This window comes from Dermacentor variabilis, chromosome 2, assembly GCF_050947875.1.
Source record: "Dermacentor variabilis isolate Ectoservices chromosome 2, ASM5094787v1, whole genome shotgun sequence".
Lineage (NCBI taxonomy): Eukaryota > Metazoa > Arthropoda > Arachnida > Ixodida > Ixodidae > Dermacentor > Dermacentor variabilis.
Genome location: NC_134569.1, coordinates 124,767,834 through 124,784,944, shown reverse-complemented (window position 1 = coordinate 124,784,944; position 17,111 = coordinate 124,767,834). Strand labels below are relative to the sequence as shown.

Here is a 17,111-nt window from a genome sequence, read left to right as displayed (position 1 = left end):
ACTTAGTTCGTACTCCTCTCTTTCTCTTTCTGTACCTTCGCTCTCTCTTTTTTATCATTATACCGTTTAACAGGGTGCAGGGTAGCCAACCTGAGCTACCTATAGATAACTTCGTATTTCTATGCAACTGTTTTCTCCTGCCAAGGCAATGATAGCTATGCGTGACTTGATGTGCATGTATATATATAGACGCTAAGACGTGACAACGTGAAGCTTAAAATGCGTTCGATGCCATCATCATCATCATCATCATCATCATCATCATCATCATCATCATCATCATCATCATCATGATCATCATCATCATCATCCTATTTTATATCCACTGCAGGACGAAGGCCTCTTTCTGCGATCTCCGATTACCTCTATCCTGCACCAACCGCTTCCAATTAGCGCCTGCGGATTTCTTAATTTCATCAAACGCCCCCCCCCCCCCCCCCCCCCAGTCTTCTGCCGTCCTCGACTGCGCTTACCTTCTCGTGGCACCCATTCTGAAACACGAATGGTCCTCCGGTTATCTAAGCTACGCATTACATGACCTACCCATCTCCATTTTTTTCTGTTAATGTCAATTAGAATATCGGCTATCCCCGTTTGTTCTCTGAACCACACCGTTCTCATAGATTCTAATATACATTCATACATTCTACATTCTAATATACATTAACGACCTCCCAACAGACATATAATCTGCAATACGTCTATTCGCCGATGACTGTGTTACTTACCGTCGTGTCACTACTAACACTGACAAATCAACTCTGCAAAGTGGCCTAAATTCTATTGACAATTGGTGCTCACGCTGGATGATGAAACTAAATGTCTCCAAATGCAAGTTAATGCATGTATCACGTGAACGCTCTATATCCAAATTTCCATACTCTTTAGGCTCTGTGAATTTATCTGAGGTTGACAGTTACCGGTACCTTGGCGTTATCATCACTAACAAACTAAATTGGTCGAACCACGTTCTACAAATAACAGCCGATGCCTCATGATCCCTTAACTATATTAAAATATTCCTATGCTTGTCTCCTCCATCGATTCGTAAACTAGCATGTGTAATTTTCATCTGTACCAAATTAGAATATGCGTCTACAATTTGGAATCCGCATCAAAAGTACTTGATTGACACTTTAGAAGCTACTCAACATCGTGCCTCCCGTTTTATCTTATCGAATTATGGCAACACTATCTGCGTTACTATGTTAAAGTTATCTATTGGTCTACCCCTCTTAGCATCAGGACGTACAATTTCGCATCTCTGCCTATTCCATAAATTGTATTATAACTTTCCTGACCTTCGTTCCTGGCTTTTATTTCCACCCGTGCGCTCATCACATCGTCTATTCAATTCTTTAAGTATGCAACGGCTTCATGGTTCTACAAACGCTTTCAACAAGTCCTTCCTTCCCGTTGCAATAGAACAATGGAACTCGCTCCCGGAATCCATTGTTGTAGAGCGAAACCCTTCGAAATTTCGAGAGTTACTAACCACCCATATTTGCAACGAATTATGCAAAAACCTGTTTTTTTAGTGTCTTTTCAGTTGTTGTTTTTTGTTGCTTTGTACATGACCATGACTTCGATGTTTGTATTATTGTTCTGCCCCCCTCCCCTTATGTAATACCCCACATGGGGCCCTTAAGGGAATAATAAATGATGCATGATGATGATGACCCTGTCTATTAACGTTACACCTAATATTCTTCGTTCCATTGCTCTTTGCGGAGTCCTTAATTTGTTCTAGAGCTTCTGTGTCAGCCTCCAAGTTTCTACCTCATATGTTAGCACCGGTAGAATGCACTGTTTGTACACCTTTCTGTTGAATGATAGCTGTAAGCTTCCAGTAAGGATCTGACAATGTTTGCCGTATTCGCTCCAACGCATTTTTAATGTTCTGTAAATTTCCTTCTCATGATCAGGGTACCCTGTGAGTGATTGACCTACGTAAATGCACTCCTTCGCAGACTCTAGAGGCTGACTGGTGATTCTGAACCCTAGTTCCCTTGCTAGGCTGTCGATCATTATCTTTGTCTTCTGCATATTAATGTTCTACCCCACTCTTATACTCTCTCTGTTAAGGACCTAAATCATTTGCTGTAACACGTCCCCAGTGTTGCTGAACAGAACAAAATCATCTGCAAACTGAAGGTTGCTGAGATGTTCGCCGTCGATCCTTACTCCTAAGCCTTCCCAGTTTAATAGCTTGAATACTTCTTCCAAGGATGCAGTGAGTAGCGTTGGCGAGATTGTGTCTCCTTGTCTGACCCCTTTCTTTATAGGTATGTTCCTACTTTTCATGTGGAGAAGTAAGGTAGCTGTGTGATCTCTGTAGATATTTTCCAGGATATTCACGTAAGCGATCTGTATACTCCTTGATTACATGCTGCCTTTATGACTGCTGGTATTTCTGCTGAATCAAATGCTATTTCGTAATCTATGAAAGTCATATAGAGAGGCTGATTGCACTCTGTGTGGATTTCTCGGCTACCTGACTGATGACATGGATGGGATCCATTGTAGAGTATCCCTTCCTGGAACCAACCTGTTCTCTTGGTTGACTGAAGTCCAGTGTTGCCCTTATTCTGTTGGAATTGGACAGTCTGCTGTCCTGCTGTGCACCTCCCCATGGACTACCAACTAGCCCCGTCTCCTTATATCCTTGATTCCTTATATCTTAGATCCTAAAGATTTCGAGCTGTTCGTGATGCTTGCGTTTACAACTTGATCCTTCCTTAACACACTCTAAATTCTCTCGTGAGGAGGGAGTCACCTTACGGGGCAAATGAAGACGGGACATCAAGGGTTTCCTGTCTTTGGTTCTTTGTGTGTTTGTTTTATTTGCGTTGCAGCTTGCTTCTTCGTGTTTAGACCAACTTCTCCAAGAACAATCCCTTTTGTATTCACCAGTACTGTACACCAAGGAGTTTTTGTGCGACCAATAAACTACTTTGTTTGCCCATCCTTATAAAAGCGTTTCTTGGTGGCTGCAACATTTTAGGAATACTGCATTACTTTATTATTCGCCGTGCTGGATCATAGCTGTGGCATTTTGCTGCTGAGCAGTATATAGGTATTGGGAACAATTCACCCGGCCGCACTTCGCATGGAATCGAAATGCAAGAGCGTCCTTGTACTTACGTGTACCTAGTCCTCCAATACGGCGTCCCTGATGACCCACCCACTGCGCAGTTTCGGGACATTAATCTCCGCAACTTAATTTTTTTTAATTTGTTGTTATTGCTATGCCTCCTCTAATCTCATTACCTCATTGTTACATTTCGGTTTGATTTCTCCCGAACGAAGAGGTGGTCCCATCTGTGGGTAAACCCGGTTGCTGCAACGTCCGGAAACGTGTTTTCATTTCACGGACCGGCGACTTACACTTCGGTCCGCGCCAAATCAGAGGGGGTCGTAGTTGAACCCGTAAATCGCGCGCTTCGTTGTAACAACGGGTCGTTTCAATGAGACCGCGTCGTTGTCGCACGAGGGGAGAGGTACACACGCGCAAATATCTTTTACGCGTCTGTCCGCGCCCAAGGAAGTGCGGAAAAAACAAAAGAGAGAGAGAAGCGTCTGCGTGGCCCGTCTCCCGCGGCGAGTTGTAAACAGGCGCCCGTGCCCCGCGGCCACCACGCGCGAGCGAGGGACCATGCCAGCGGCGGCGGTCGCACGCACGCTGGCCGCGACGACGGCGGAAACTCGTTCCCTTCTCCTCCCTCCGAAACGCTGCATGCACGAGAACGAAGCCCCAAGGCGAAACGAAAAATAAACGTCGCCCCACCGCTGCCGCCGCCTGGGAACGCGAGGTCGCCCGGCGCGAGGTGTGTACGGGGCCACACGGGGTGCCCGCCGCCACGCGCACCAACCCCTACCACAAAAACCACTCGACCGCTCGCAGTGCGGGCGTACAGACAAGACGCACGCACGCTCCCGTCGTCGCCCCGCTATCGGGCCCCGTCTCTGGTGCCGGCCGCCGTCGAAACACACTCTCCCTGTTGACCGCCTCGCGGTCACCGTAGTGGTAGTACAGTCGTCGCCATCGTCACCGCGTTGCGTGCGCGAAGGATTCACTCGCTCGCCCACTACACGCGAGCGCTGTTCGTCTCTCCGTTTCGCCTGCTTCTTTCCTCATCTGACGCCTGCCCCACTCCTTCGGCCTGCTCGGCTCCCCTACGCGGAACTTTTTGTTTTCTTATGCGGCCGTCCTCCCTCGAAGGCCCGGATGACATCGGCTCTGCTACGAAGGTAGCGTGTAGTCCCAAGAGGAAAACTCGCCGGTTTTCTCGGCTGCGGGACTAGGCTTTCGCCTACAAAACGGTGCGAGCGAACGTCTCCAAGGTAAGTGCGTATACCCTACCCGTATTTAGTTCGCGTACGACACGCGCGGTATGCGTGCATGGAACGTGTAAGCTTAGCGCGACAGTCAGGATTTGGGCCTGTATGGGAGTCACTCTTCTGGGATGTCTTGTTTCATTGTCGTTTGCTGCGTCGTCGAAACGATAGCACGATCGATAGCGATAACAAGGGCTTTTGTTGATGAGATTGTGGGCTAGTAACGACGGGGAAACTACTCGGGCAGCCGCAACGGGGTGACGGGGTGCGGACCTTTGAAATGTCAAGGCAAATTTTGTCATCAGTCAGGCCGCGTATAAGGAAAACGTAACGCTGTGCCGTGATGGTCAGCGCGCAACTTCATCCTCATTTCCTAGGGAGCAGCTGGCTATCGCAGCGAAATAAAATATTTTATTTATTAGCACACTCAAGGGCCCGAAGTCATTTTGCCCTATTGTGGCTGGGCGTTGCCATCTTGTCACGCTGAAATTGAGTGCCGATGCAGAGGAGGCCACTTCTTTTTTTTGTCTGTGTTTTCGGCACTCGTGAGACCACTCTTCTTCCTAATAGAAGCCAATAATTTTCGTAAAGTGTTACTTCAGGCAAAAAAAGAAAGTGTTCTAAAATGTTCTTCCAAACGCAGACTTGATAAGATGTAAAGCCGCAATATCTCAGCCTACAGCATATGACAGCTATTTTGTTACAATGACACAGAACATTTCCGCATTGCGCAGATAAATTAATACACAAGCATTCGTGGTCGCTTCTTGGAACTAAAGAGCTGCAACTCAAAAAGAAATTGCATAAATTAACAAACCAGTGGGTCTTCAATGTTGTTCCGCAGAGTGCAGTATGTCGAGGAGGCCCACTCAGGGCGAATTTGCATTCCTGTCAAGTGTCAAGTGTATTCCTGTCCACTAGTTGAAGTAACGCCCTTGCAGTGACTCTAGCTTCAGATAGCAGCCCTTCGAAGTGCAGAGTGCATCCTGTTTTTAAAGATTTGGAAAAGTTGTTTCTCAACCGAGGCCGTGGCACTAGATACACCATGAACAGGGAAACTGGATAGGCCTATAGATACGACGGTCAGTGTCAAAGGCTGCCCTTAGGTCGGCCTTCAGCTCGTGCGAGGCGATAAGAACACACTTACTTAAAAGACAAGAGCTCCGTTCTCTGCCCGGTTAACGCTTCTCCTCAAGCAATCGCATATTTGAGATGCGACCTTGTGAGCATAGAGAAGACATACCAAATGGATGCATGCCGTTCACCAGCGAAGCCGGCGGTCGCTAGGCGTCATTCCCACAGGCGAAGCGTCTGACAGTACATTCATAAATTTGCCGATTCCAGATCCCTTACTTATTGGAGGGCACGCCATAGAAGTCAGTTATGGTAAAGAGTGAATTGAACGTTGATTACAATCATGGACTTACATAACATATTGTAGCAAAGTAACTGGTTAACAGAGAACGTCAGTAAGTACACTACCACACCTCAAAGACCCACGACGCATGGCCTCTAAAATGGGGCGTGGCGTGCTGTGCGCGCAGCCCGATGTCGCAGTCCAGACATGAGACACATAGTTCTAGCGAAAATTATTGGCGAGTACAGTGGCGTTGCCATCGTTCAGCTACAATAGGCATGATAAGACAGTGCAGGGATTTATCTAATCTTCGCGCTTGCAGCTTCAGACGTTCTTCGGGTGTAATGTAATTATTGCGTTTAATTTTTCTATATTTCTAAGCAAAGTTTTCTAAACACAGGAAGGCAATAAGCACCTGCTTGCATTCGTGGTTAGTGCGGATTGTTGAATTGATAGCGAAATATTTTGGTGAAAATGACCGCATTGCGAGGTCGCAAATCCTTTTGAAGCCAGAAGGACGAAATTTAGGCAAATCCACGCATGGCCCATCATTCCTACATGCTGCAGCTGAACCGCCACACTTGGAAGTTTCCGTAGACACTAGCGGCAGAGTTCCCCCTAGTGATCGTTGTGGGAAACTCTATGCTACGAGCTTTTCAGAATAGCAAAGCGCAATCCGCCTCTATTTCTGGGGATCAATTCTTCGTGACATTGTAGCGCGTCGTACACGAACGCGTATCGCGAGCCGAATTGTGTTTATGCGCAAGAGACGCCTCGTAAACCTACACCCGACGGAAGCAGCCCCGGCGAGTCTTGCGGAGCAGCAGGTGTCCGAACTTCCCGCTGGAGGTTTTTCATTTCCGCGTCTCTGTGGAGGACTCGTTCCTCGCCCGCCTGGCGGCGTCGGATGACGGCGGCGCGTCGTAGCTCCAGGCGAGCGCTATTCTCGTCTCCTCGCGGCGACGCGAAGTTCACGGAGCTCCACCAGCTGCATGTCGTTTTTGTTAGTAGAGCGATGGTAGGTAGGCACGGCGGGAAGAACGCTCAGTGGAAGCTTAACATATTACTGAGATGAAGTTTTTCACTTTTCGTTTTTGTGCTTTAGAACGAAAGTCTTCATCCTCGAGAGAGAGAGAGGGAGAGAGAGAGGGATATAAGGAAGGCAGGGATGTTAACCAGTCAAGAGTGGTTGGCTACCCTACGCTGGGAGAATGGAGAAGGGGAAGGGAAAGAGAAGGGAGGGAGAGAGATGGTATAGAGACGCGCGCGGACAGTACTCGACTCGAAGCCGCTTGTGCAAACCAGACCTGAGAAAGCACAACTGCCTTCTGAGCCGGTGATCGATGGGGACGGTGCTTTAGCACTGTCTGTTCACTCAGAGGACGATGATCTAATTTCCTCAATGTGTTGGACAAAGATTGCCTTTGTGCTTGAAATTGAGGATAGTGGCACAATAAGTGGTCAATGTTGTCCTCAACTTCGAAATTCTAAAGAAAATATGCTGCCTGGCCTCAGAGCGGACTCCACAGTTTACTGTAACAGCTATCTACGACTAGCTTCGGTTTGGTTTCTCAGAACGTGTGTGGGTGTTGGGGAGTGGAGGTTGGGGGACGAGGAGTGACATCATGACACTAAGTGTGGTCACGTGGTAGCAGTACGTTGCGACGTTGTGGTAATTGCTCCGACTCGCTCGGTCGTCCACCAAACACATCTCCGAGCGAGCTGGAGCGAATGCCAAAACGTCACGATGTTCTGCTACCACGTGGTCACATACTGGGAATCTTCACTACCCAGTATTTTTTTGTTTTTAGGGTTCAGAAATGTCATGACATTACTCCTTTGAAGGGGACACTAAGAGAAAACTAAGTTGAACTGTATAAGTAAATAACCTTGCTCGAATACCTAAAGAGCCGTTATTAGCATAAGAGGGGGCTTAAGCCAAACTGATGGTTGGTGGTGATACTTCCTTGCAGTTCCCCAACCAGCCAGAAGCGACATCATGGATTTTGACAAAGTTTGCTCGGGCCCGATTAACGTTTTATCGGCGGTGTGCGTTGTATTCAGAATGAGCCAAAGGCTGACCTTAGCAAGCTCCGAGAACGATTACTTGCAACACAGCACTCCAAATGCAAAGAAAAAGAAAGAAAAAAAGCGAAACAAAAGGTGGATGTCGGTGACTTCACGAAGACGTACTGGCGCTATAGGGTAGAGGAGGAATACATGGGTGGCTTGTGTTCACCTTATTGAACCTTGTTTTTTTTTTCTCTAGTATTGAACTTCTTAGCTTGAATTTAGCAAAAATGGGGTTTTGAAAGAAACTATAATTTTTAAATGATTTACTGCTTATCCTTAGCGCCGCTTTAACCCTGCAATGCTAGGAAAGCTGCATGTAAGATCTGCTTTTTTTTTTTTCTGTTCATGTAGGCTCCCTATGCAATGCCTAAGCACAGCGCCCAATACACGAAACTCACGACAACTAATTTACTAATCTTGCTCACCTTTATTTCGGTCTTTAGAGAATAAACTTGTGAAAAACAAAACACCAGTACAATGAAATATTGCGTCAAAATATTTGGTATAGTAATTATTTATTCGCTTGGCTGAGTTCTCCATAACTGAAAACTCGCTCTAGCGAATCGAAAACGCGGCTATATAGGCCGTGCGTTAACCCTCGTGCTTAAATCAGAATTTTGAGCTACCACACTCAACGTAACAAAAGATGACAGATTGGGAACCTCAGGGTATAACGAGCTCAGCGAAGGTCTAATATCGGTGCTAAGTAGGATGAGGCCCCAGTTGTCAAAGGGGATTCGTTGAACTGAAAGCGCGTGTTGGCAATGTGAAAGCAAGAACCGAAAAACAAATGAAAGAAAATGAAAAGAAGATATAGATATTTGTATTTACTACACATAAAGCTTCTTAAACTGCATTTTCTTTTCGCGTTGTTTCAGCGTAATGGTACATAACATAACGCTCATTAGCCTCGGCCCTCTCCAATGCTTAGCCCGACCCTGAATGAAAGATTTCCCGCCGTCTTAGCTCACTGCCTATGGCGTTGCACTGCTGAGCTTGAGTTCGGGGGTTGGATCCCGGCCGAGGCAGCCGCATTTCTACTGGGTTGGAATACAAAAAACTCTCGAATACTTAGATTTATGTGCACCTCAAAGAACACCGGGTGGTCCAAATTATTCCATAGTGCCCCAAAACGGCGTGCCTCATAATCAGCTCGTGGTTTTGGCACATGAAACCCCACAAGTTAGCTTTTTTTTTTGTAATGGAGGGTTCAAGTACGTCAGGTGAGTGGGTTGTGCGAATCTCTCACGTGAATCGAATGGTCGCGCAAGAGGTGCCATGACAAATCGCCACGTGCACTCACAATGGAAGATGGCTTGCGCCGTGCGCGCAGGAATGTGCAGCAGTCTGCCATGGGGCACTCGATGCTGGAAGTAACATCTTGTGGTTAGCGCTACCAGTGACCTACATGTCGATGCTGAAAGATCTAGGTCGGGATGAGCGTCCAGCTTGTATTCACATTTGTAGGACCGACTCGCAGTAGTCACAACTAGTAAGTTGTAAGTCGTGTGCTCTGGCGTTGTTACTATGCTATTTATACTGTAAAATAATTTACCCCTTTAAAAGTAAATGATGGCTTAAATCGGTCTATAACTCTCGCCCTTACACCCTCCTTAGTTGTAAGAGTGTTAGCTACGTACCGTTTTATACCCTTATTTACATTTGAGGTAAATTAATTTACATTGATAAGATGGTAGTTTAGGTAATAAAGGGATACAGGTGGGACGTTGTTTACATAAGAGAGTCGCCGGCTTATTCTCCGCTAGGATGGTCGCTACCATTCACAGCTAGTAACCAACAATGTGACCACCAGCTTATGGAACTAGTAAGGTACAAAACGCTTAAGGGCAGACGCGCCATTTACCGTCTATTTACCTTCGTGCTCACAGCGAACATCAGACCGGACGCCCATTTTGATAACGGTATAACTTCGGCAATTAGATTCATTGAACATGTAGTTTATCATAGCAGTATGTGCGGGTGTTGAGAATACAAGCAACATAAATTCTGTTGTCACATAGCGCGTAGCCTAGTTCGCGTTGCCACGAAATGAAACGCGTGCCAGTTGAAAGTGACTGGAAAAACCGGAAAGCGTGTTTGGTGTTTTCATGCTCATGTGTTTGGGATATTGGCTTGAATAAGGCGTTGTCGCGCATCCTTAGTGCTTGGGCGCGTCTGTAAATTGGCCGCACAGTGGCTGCGTCGATAAAAAACTACGCATGCAAATGCCCCCCCTTCCCCCTCCCAACACACGTCATTTGTTCAAATGACATTGCTATATAGTGCGTTGTCCACATAAGGATCGCGAACCTAAATGCGAAACGTAATGTTGCATAGCGAAAACTCGCGATTATTTGCTTCCTGGAGTAATCCAACGGCCTTATTAGCCTCAATGAAAAAAAAAAGATAATGTGCTATGCAATGCAAAGCGTAGATAACTGTAGATATTTAAGAAAAACATACATATGCAACGCTAACCATGTTTTTTATCGCAGCGACATTCTCAATGAGGGCTACGCGATACTTTGCTGACCCCCTGAAGGACGCAGATCTTGCAGCCCGAAGTGCTAAAGGGACGAAATAAGAAGCCAAGTGAGAGAGACAGGCGCTGTCAGCTCGCGTGATAAGACTGCTGTCTCACCTATGGCTAACGTCATCAGTGTGATATGGCCATTACCGCTGAGAGTCGCAACGGAAGGGAACGCCGCTTGGGGCTGTCAGTTATACAATTTCGACACCCTTTCCATTTCCCCTTTTCCTACTTACATATGTACGGTCAGCACTTGTTGCACTCGTGGTTCCTTAGCGGCGGGCCACGCTGACAGCCCATATGACAGGCGAGAATAACTTCACAAAACATAGGCGGTAAGAAGAGAGACGCCTCTGACGTCACCAGATCGTGAGGCCCCACCTACGTGACGCGTTGGGCATGCCCTCGTTGCCGCGTGATTGAAGCGATGCCCGTGTCTCTCCCACCGTTTCGATAGTCAATTCTAGTTTTCCTTCGGCCGAGCGAGGATGCGGTGCGAAGGGTAACGCACGTTTGCGCTGCTGTCGGGGGCTGGGTCCCTCACACGTGACCGGTTCTCGATTAGGCGCTACCTCACACACGCACACACGTGGGGCACACACACCTCGCCTTTCCTTCTCGCCTTGTGCTCTGCGGCCTCGGTATTAACGGGCCGGCCGGCTTACGGCAGCCGTCATACCTCCGCTGCCTGTGGCGCGCTCTTCTTGACACCGTTTTTTGTTCTTCTTTCTCCTCGCAAGGGAGGTCTTCGTCCTTCGTTCCCGACTGTTCACTGGAGGCGTCGACACCGAATACCGCACTCGCGTCAGTCTCATTCTGAGCCATTCCATACGTACACGGAGACGCGAGCGACTTTGGTGCGGCCGATACTCGAGGAAACTGCGGCCCCGTCAGGTCTCCGTCGACATCTTCTTCAGCACAAGATGCAGTCTTCTAGGCTGCCCCACGCAGCGATCTTCGCCCTCCTCGGCTCGTGCATCGTCTTCCGTTGCCTCGCCGCTCCCGCCAATGGCCAGCCCAACAACCTCGTCGACGGCGGAGCTCCGGGCCCTGCCGACGTCGTGCCCGAAGGCGTGGCGAAGGCCAGCAACGACTTCGGCCTGGCCCTGTACCGGGCGTACGCGAACGCCAGCGCGACGGGGAACCTCTTCTTCTCCCCGTGGAGTCTGAGTCGCGTGCTCGCCATGGTACTTCTGGGAGCCCGCAACGAGACGGCGGCCGAGCTGTCTCACGCCCTGGCCGTGGATAGCTTCGCGGACCCGGCGGCGACGCTCGCCGCTCAGCGTCAGATCGCCAGGCACCTGCTGACCAGTTCGAGCGAGCTGGCCTCGACCAGCATCGCGCTCACGAGGGCGGGAGACCCCGTGCTGCCGGAGTACCGGGCCAACCTGGACGAGTACCTGGACGATGGCGGCGTCATGGAGGTGGATTTCTCGCGCTCGGAGGACCTGCTCAGCCGAGTCAACGGCGAAGTGTCTCGGCTTACGGGAGGTCGCATTAAGGACGCCTTGCGAAGGTAAGCAGCCAGACGTCGACATTTAGGGCAACGTGCCTTCTCGGGTAATCGGGTAACTGAGTCGCAAAGGTATTTTTGGTCCCGTAGAAACATTGGACAGACGTGAAAACGTCCTGCCTAAGTGAAATATAGACACGGATATGTAGGTGAACATCTCTTATTTTAAAGCAGGAGCCGTGGGGACAGGGTAAGCTCTCTTTGTCGATCCTAGAAAAACCAGGGTATGAAAAAAGTACAGTTTCTGACAGTCTACAACAGCAAAGACCTGAAACGAACTTGAAACGTTTTCGTTTTCACCTTACAACGATCAGTAAAACCATGTTTGCTCATACATATGTATGAACCATGTATGACACCGACACGGCATCAATGCTCTGCTTTGTGTGCTTTCAAGAGATAAATCAGAGGCCATATTGAGAAAAGGCTGGTGACTCATTCAGACTCAATTTCGTTTATCTACCCTCGTTGAGGTAAAGTTGATAAGGAGAAAGAACTTATATTTGTCACACCGCGAGAAATCGGACCGACATTTGAGTTTCGTAAGCGAGGAATACATGCGACGGGATGCAGAGGTCGACAGGCAAGAAGGTGGTGCTGGCGTTGTCGGAGATACTCAAGTGAACGGTCCTGCGAATTAGTTCACACGTAGAAAGTCGTAATTTTCATCGGTCAATGAAATTCCAACTGATGTACGTGTGGGGTCTGGATGTGTGGTGGCTCGGTGAGAGTAGTACGATGCCGTCGGCGTTTAACTCTCAGGCGAAAGCAACATTTTTCGCTTGTGTAACCCATCGATGATTGAGATCCGGCTCCGCCGGGGGAAATCCGAACAGGCGTGCTTACAAGCGACCAGGCGAGCATTAAGGCTGTAGTGGGTGTTAAATGCCAGGATGTTCCACTTGGGCGTGACCGTAAATGTCAGATGAGAACTTTTCTGGTAACTTCTTCAGTTTGATGTAGATTGTTCGCACAACGCTTCATCGATTAGATATGATAGCTTGTGTAGTACGTAACGAAAAGCTAGTACTAGCGATCCTTGTAGCTTCTGCCGTCAATTATGTGTAAGTTATCCGCAGATAATTCGCGCTATCATCCGAATGTCGGAGCAACGGAAACGTACAAGAATGGCGTATTTCTGAAATAAATGCAGGGGTAATCTACCTTGTCCGGCCCGGACGCGATCAATGCGCCCATAATTTAGCTTGACTTACTAGGAAAAAGTTCTTCACCAAGTTGAGATATAGTAATATTTGTCATTTTATTTTTTTGTCTACTTAAGGTTACTGACACCCTGGCAGTTCCCCTTCTCACAGCCTGCTATACTTTTGTGGCATATGTAGCAGGGCCATGTGTGTTATTCAAAAGCGAAAATAATCAAAGAAACTGTCCCCATTTCTGGACGACGAGGACTTTGTTAGGAATTCAATTAGTTTTCTGATGATGCTTCTCATGACAACGGTTCTCCTAGTATAGCCAACAAAGGCGCGGTTAGGTATATTATAAAGGCCAATCATAGGACACATGAGAGCTAAGAGCTAACAATTTCGGCTAAACGTTCGTTTTATTGATGGTGTTACTTTTCTTCGCGTAGAACGTATCATAGGCGATCTTGTTAATGCTACACTACACATGTTACGCTCCCTAAAAATTCTACGGAAGCTGGTTAGTATAAGCCATCGGCATTAGTTAGAACTAATGCACAAAAGATACAAGAATAGAGGCCACGGTTTTGCCCTTCAGTATTTTACATGCACATGTTTCCACCTGAAGCACAAGACTCCTTACATTATCCTCAAGGATGACTTAGCGCTAAAGAAAGTTAAAACTAAAAAAAAAAGCGTTGTATTCGCCATAATTCACGCGCTGTACCTCCTAACTACGGAACGTGATCGCGCGCGTCGCACTCCGGAAAATAGTGCGGGAAATTCACGAACTAAAAATCAATGAAACCAGCAACATACGGAGCGTCTCAACGCTCTTCGCGAAAAGAACACGCCTATAACGTGCACGAGCTAAGCCGACTTTCTCCTCACGCGCAGGTCCCCGGACCCTCTCAGCAAGCTTCTTCTGCTGAACGCCGTCCACTTTCGCGGCGTCTGGGAGAAGGCGTTCAACCCGAACGACTCCTTCGACGGCATCTTCCGCGGCGTCACGCGCAACTCTCCCGTGCGCATGATGAGCGGCAAGGGCAAGTTCCCGCTGGCGTACGAAGGCGACGCGTACGTTCTCGAGCTGCCCTACACGGGCGAGAGCAGCCTCGTGCTCGCCCTGCCCAGGCGTCGCAACCAGAAGGACCTGAGCGACATCGAGGCCCGGCTCGAACAGGTCCTCGTGTTGGCCAAGCCCGAGCTGCGCTCCATCGAGGTCGAGCTGCCCAAGCTGACGGTGCGCAGCAGCCTGGACCTCAAGGAGCCGCTCAAGAAGCTGGGCGTCAAGGCGCTCTTCTCGGAGCACCACGCCGACCTGAGCGGCATGCAGGCGGAGGGAGGCCTGTACGTCGAGGACGTGCACCACGGCGCGGCGCTCGAGATCGACGAGAAGGGCACGGTGGCGAGCGCCTCGACGGTGGCCATCATCGTGAGCCGCATCGGCACGCCGCGCTTCGCGGCCGACCGACCCTTCGTGTTCGCCATCAAGCACAGGCCGACGGGTCTGCTGCTGTTCGTCGGTCGTGTCACCGACCTGTGAAAGAAAAAAAGAGAAAAAGTTACCCCGCGGCTGCTTCGAAGTTTGAGGGACGTAGAAAGTTGTGCGCTGGTGATAAAATAACTGCGCACGTTAATGCGCCTTGTGCCGGCACGCTGACGGGTAGCGTCTCGGTGCTGCGAGAAAAATGTCGCGGACTGGTGTTATACGTGTACCGCGAGGCTGATGGGGCGTTACTTAGCAGAGTGCCCCTTCTTAAATAGCTGTGATCAATATCGATTCGGAGCAGTGTGTTCTTTGGGCAAATAGTGGGACGTTTTGAACAGATAAAAAAGGGAGGACGAACTCTGCTAAACGTTGTCAAGTGCTCCTTCAACAGGTTGAATCTCGTAACAATACAGGCTTTTATGGCACCAGAAAATGGAGTGAGCGTTAGCTACTAGTTCAGTCTAGTGCAACTTGAAGTTTTAGTATCCAACGTTAACCTGCAAAAAAAAAAAGAACACCCGGTCAAAGCTGCGGGGATGTTAGGAGGATGCTGTTCACACCTACAACCCGGCGGGGCCCGACAATGCCTCAAAAAATTTTAAGGGGCTGATTCGTGGAACCTTGTTATTCCCAGAATTGTCTTTCTTAGCCATTCAAAAGAATACTGAGTAAAACACTGACGCGTCACTATGGACCGAGAAACTATAACGCTTGTTCCTGCGTTCGAAGTCTTTGTTGAGAACACTTGCTTTCTTCCAAAACGATAAGTTAGCCAGCTAGAGCCGCTGAATGTTCTGCAAGCTCGAGTTGTAGTACATCTGATCAAGGTTTAATATTGCTCGCCCAGCAGCGTATTGAAACGAAGAAAATACGATAAGCTGGAGGTACAGAGAAGCTGTCTGTAAGGACACATGACCTTGACTGTATTTCTATTCCCTGCAATCTCTTAGGTGGGGACAGTGCTGGACACGCCTGCCAAGAAATTTATCTTTATTTCTGTGTTTTATAGTGTGACCAAGAAAGCGGCTGTGCCGCTGTTTGCTGTATATACGCGTGTCATGTAACGCTGACGAAATGTGTGGAGAAGTGGTTTATTTGTATGCAATGTCATATTTCACAGCGAAATTCAACACTGTCATGTTTCGCATCGTTGCTATTTCCCTCTGGCGCCGTTCCTTCTTTTGAGAAGTGGTTAATGTTAAACGCGTGTAAGGTCATATAGGAACTTGCTAACTTTCTCTTCTGTTTTTAAAGACAGCTATCTGTACTTAGCACACCCGTGTACTTTGCCAAAGATCTTTATTGTGAATATGAAAACGAAAACTTCATATATACGTGTGAATAGAGCATGCGCGGCACTTTATGGTTTTAAAGCTTTCTTGCCACCTCCGTCTTTGCGCTTCGACGCATTTCAATACATTTCTGACACCTTGTGCGTATATGTGGGAGCGAAAAACCTTCTCCAGTTCGTTTGTAGTGATTCATGAATTGCTGTTTCTTGTCATATAGTCTGTAATCGTCCTCATTCTGTAGGTAAGTTGTCGACAGTGGTCTTGTGTGTGCGTACTATTTGTGAACAAAAATTAAAGCTTCGCTCATGACATTGGTGATTGCTTAAATCAACGAAAGTTGTGAAAGGAAAGCAAGACATGAGTGCTAGGGCAGATTCACTGAGTAACTACAATCCAACCTCCACCATTTTCATGTTGTTTTAGCGTAGAACGAGTTAGCTGTGCGGTGGATATTTGCACATTCTCGTGATGTCTATGGTTGTTTCGTAATAAAGTATACTTGGACGCTATTTGTTTGAGTGCTTTTTTAGGCTCGTACAGTAACGGGTATCGCGGCGATCAGAAAGTGCTGTCTGAATGCTGTAAACCGTGCGTGCGTATGACTGAGTTTAAATAAGCTCATTCCCTTCAGGTTTTGTTTATAAGACTGTAGTATTCTTTCCTTGCTTCATCATTTCTACATTTCGATTAAGAAAAAGTAATTTGCCCTATGCTTTTCTTGATATTATTGTCTGTAGGAGTTACGTGATCGTGACTAATAAAAATCGGGCCCATGGTTTCCCTTCTTCTCGTTCATTACACAGTGAGTGTCTCGACTCCGCGGCAGCTTTGTTGCCATCAGGTAGAACACGACGGTTTATTGGCCAGTTGCCTGTTCCCGATTTCACGCACTACGTGACGCCTACGGTGGAAAGAATGTTTTACATCCGCCGCCATGGTGGTGAGTTGCGCCACTGGGTAACAGTCCCAAGGCTATAGATCTGTTACGCATATGATACCTAACCAAGAGGGTGGGACAACGGCACTACGGTAGCTGAACTGGCAAGAGCGCCGCAACGAGTATTGCGAAGAGGTGGATTCGGTTCCGACCTGCGGCAGATCATTTGTATCATCCACTTTCATTTCCCATTACTTTATGATTTCTGCAAATAATAATAAAAAAAGAAAATCCTATACCTTCCTTGGTTGCGTTGTCTGTTGGCTTTACGCGGGTGTGATTTCTACGGCACTCCGAATTACGTAACTTGAAATTTACACGCCGCAAATAAAAAGAAAATTAAAAAACAAATACGTCATAACTTATCTCACTATCAAGGTTGATGTTAATGCGATTGGCATTGGAACACTGTAGCGACACACGTGACTCCTAGT

General features: G+C 47.8%; 1 protein-coding gene across 1 annotated transcript; it reads left to right on the top strand.

The window, feature by feature from the left end:
• Positions 1-3,790: 3,790 nt before the first annotated feature.
• Positions 3,791-16,249, top strand: LOC142572650 (leukocyte elastase inhibitor A-like). Its single transcript, XM_075681920.1, has 3 exons — positions 3,791-4,344; positions 11,039-11,814; positions 13,854-16,249. The coding sequence occupies exons 2-3, from the start codon at positions 11,222-11,224 to the stop codon at positions 14,500-14,502; spliced, it is 1,242 nt and encodes a 413-aa protein (XP_075538035.1). The 5' UTR covers positions 3,791-4,344; positions 11,039-11,221; the 3' UTR covers positions 14,503-16,249.
• Positions 16,250-17,111: the final 862 nt, after the last annotated feature.

Coding starts and splice junctions, on each gene's coding strand:
- LOC142572650 (XM_075681920.1), top strand. CDS start 11,222: ATGCAGTCTTCTAGGCTGCCCCACGCAGCGATCTTCGCCCTCCTCGGC. Junction 11,815..13,853: donor ATTAAGGACGCCTTGCGAAG/GTAAGCAGCCAG, acceptor CCTCACGCGCAG/GTCCCCGGACCCTCTCAGCA.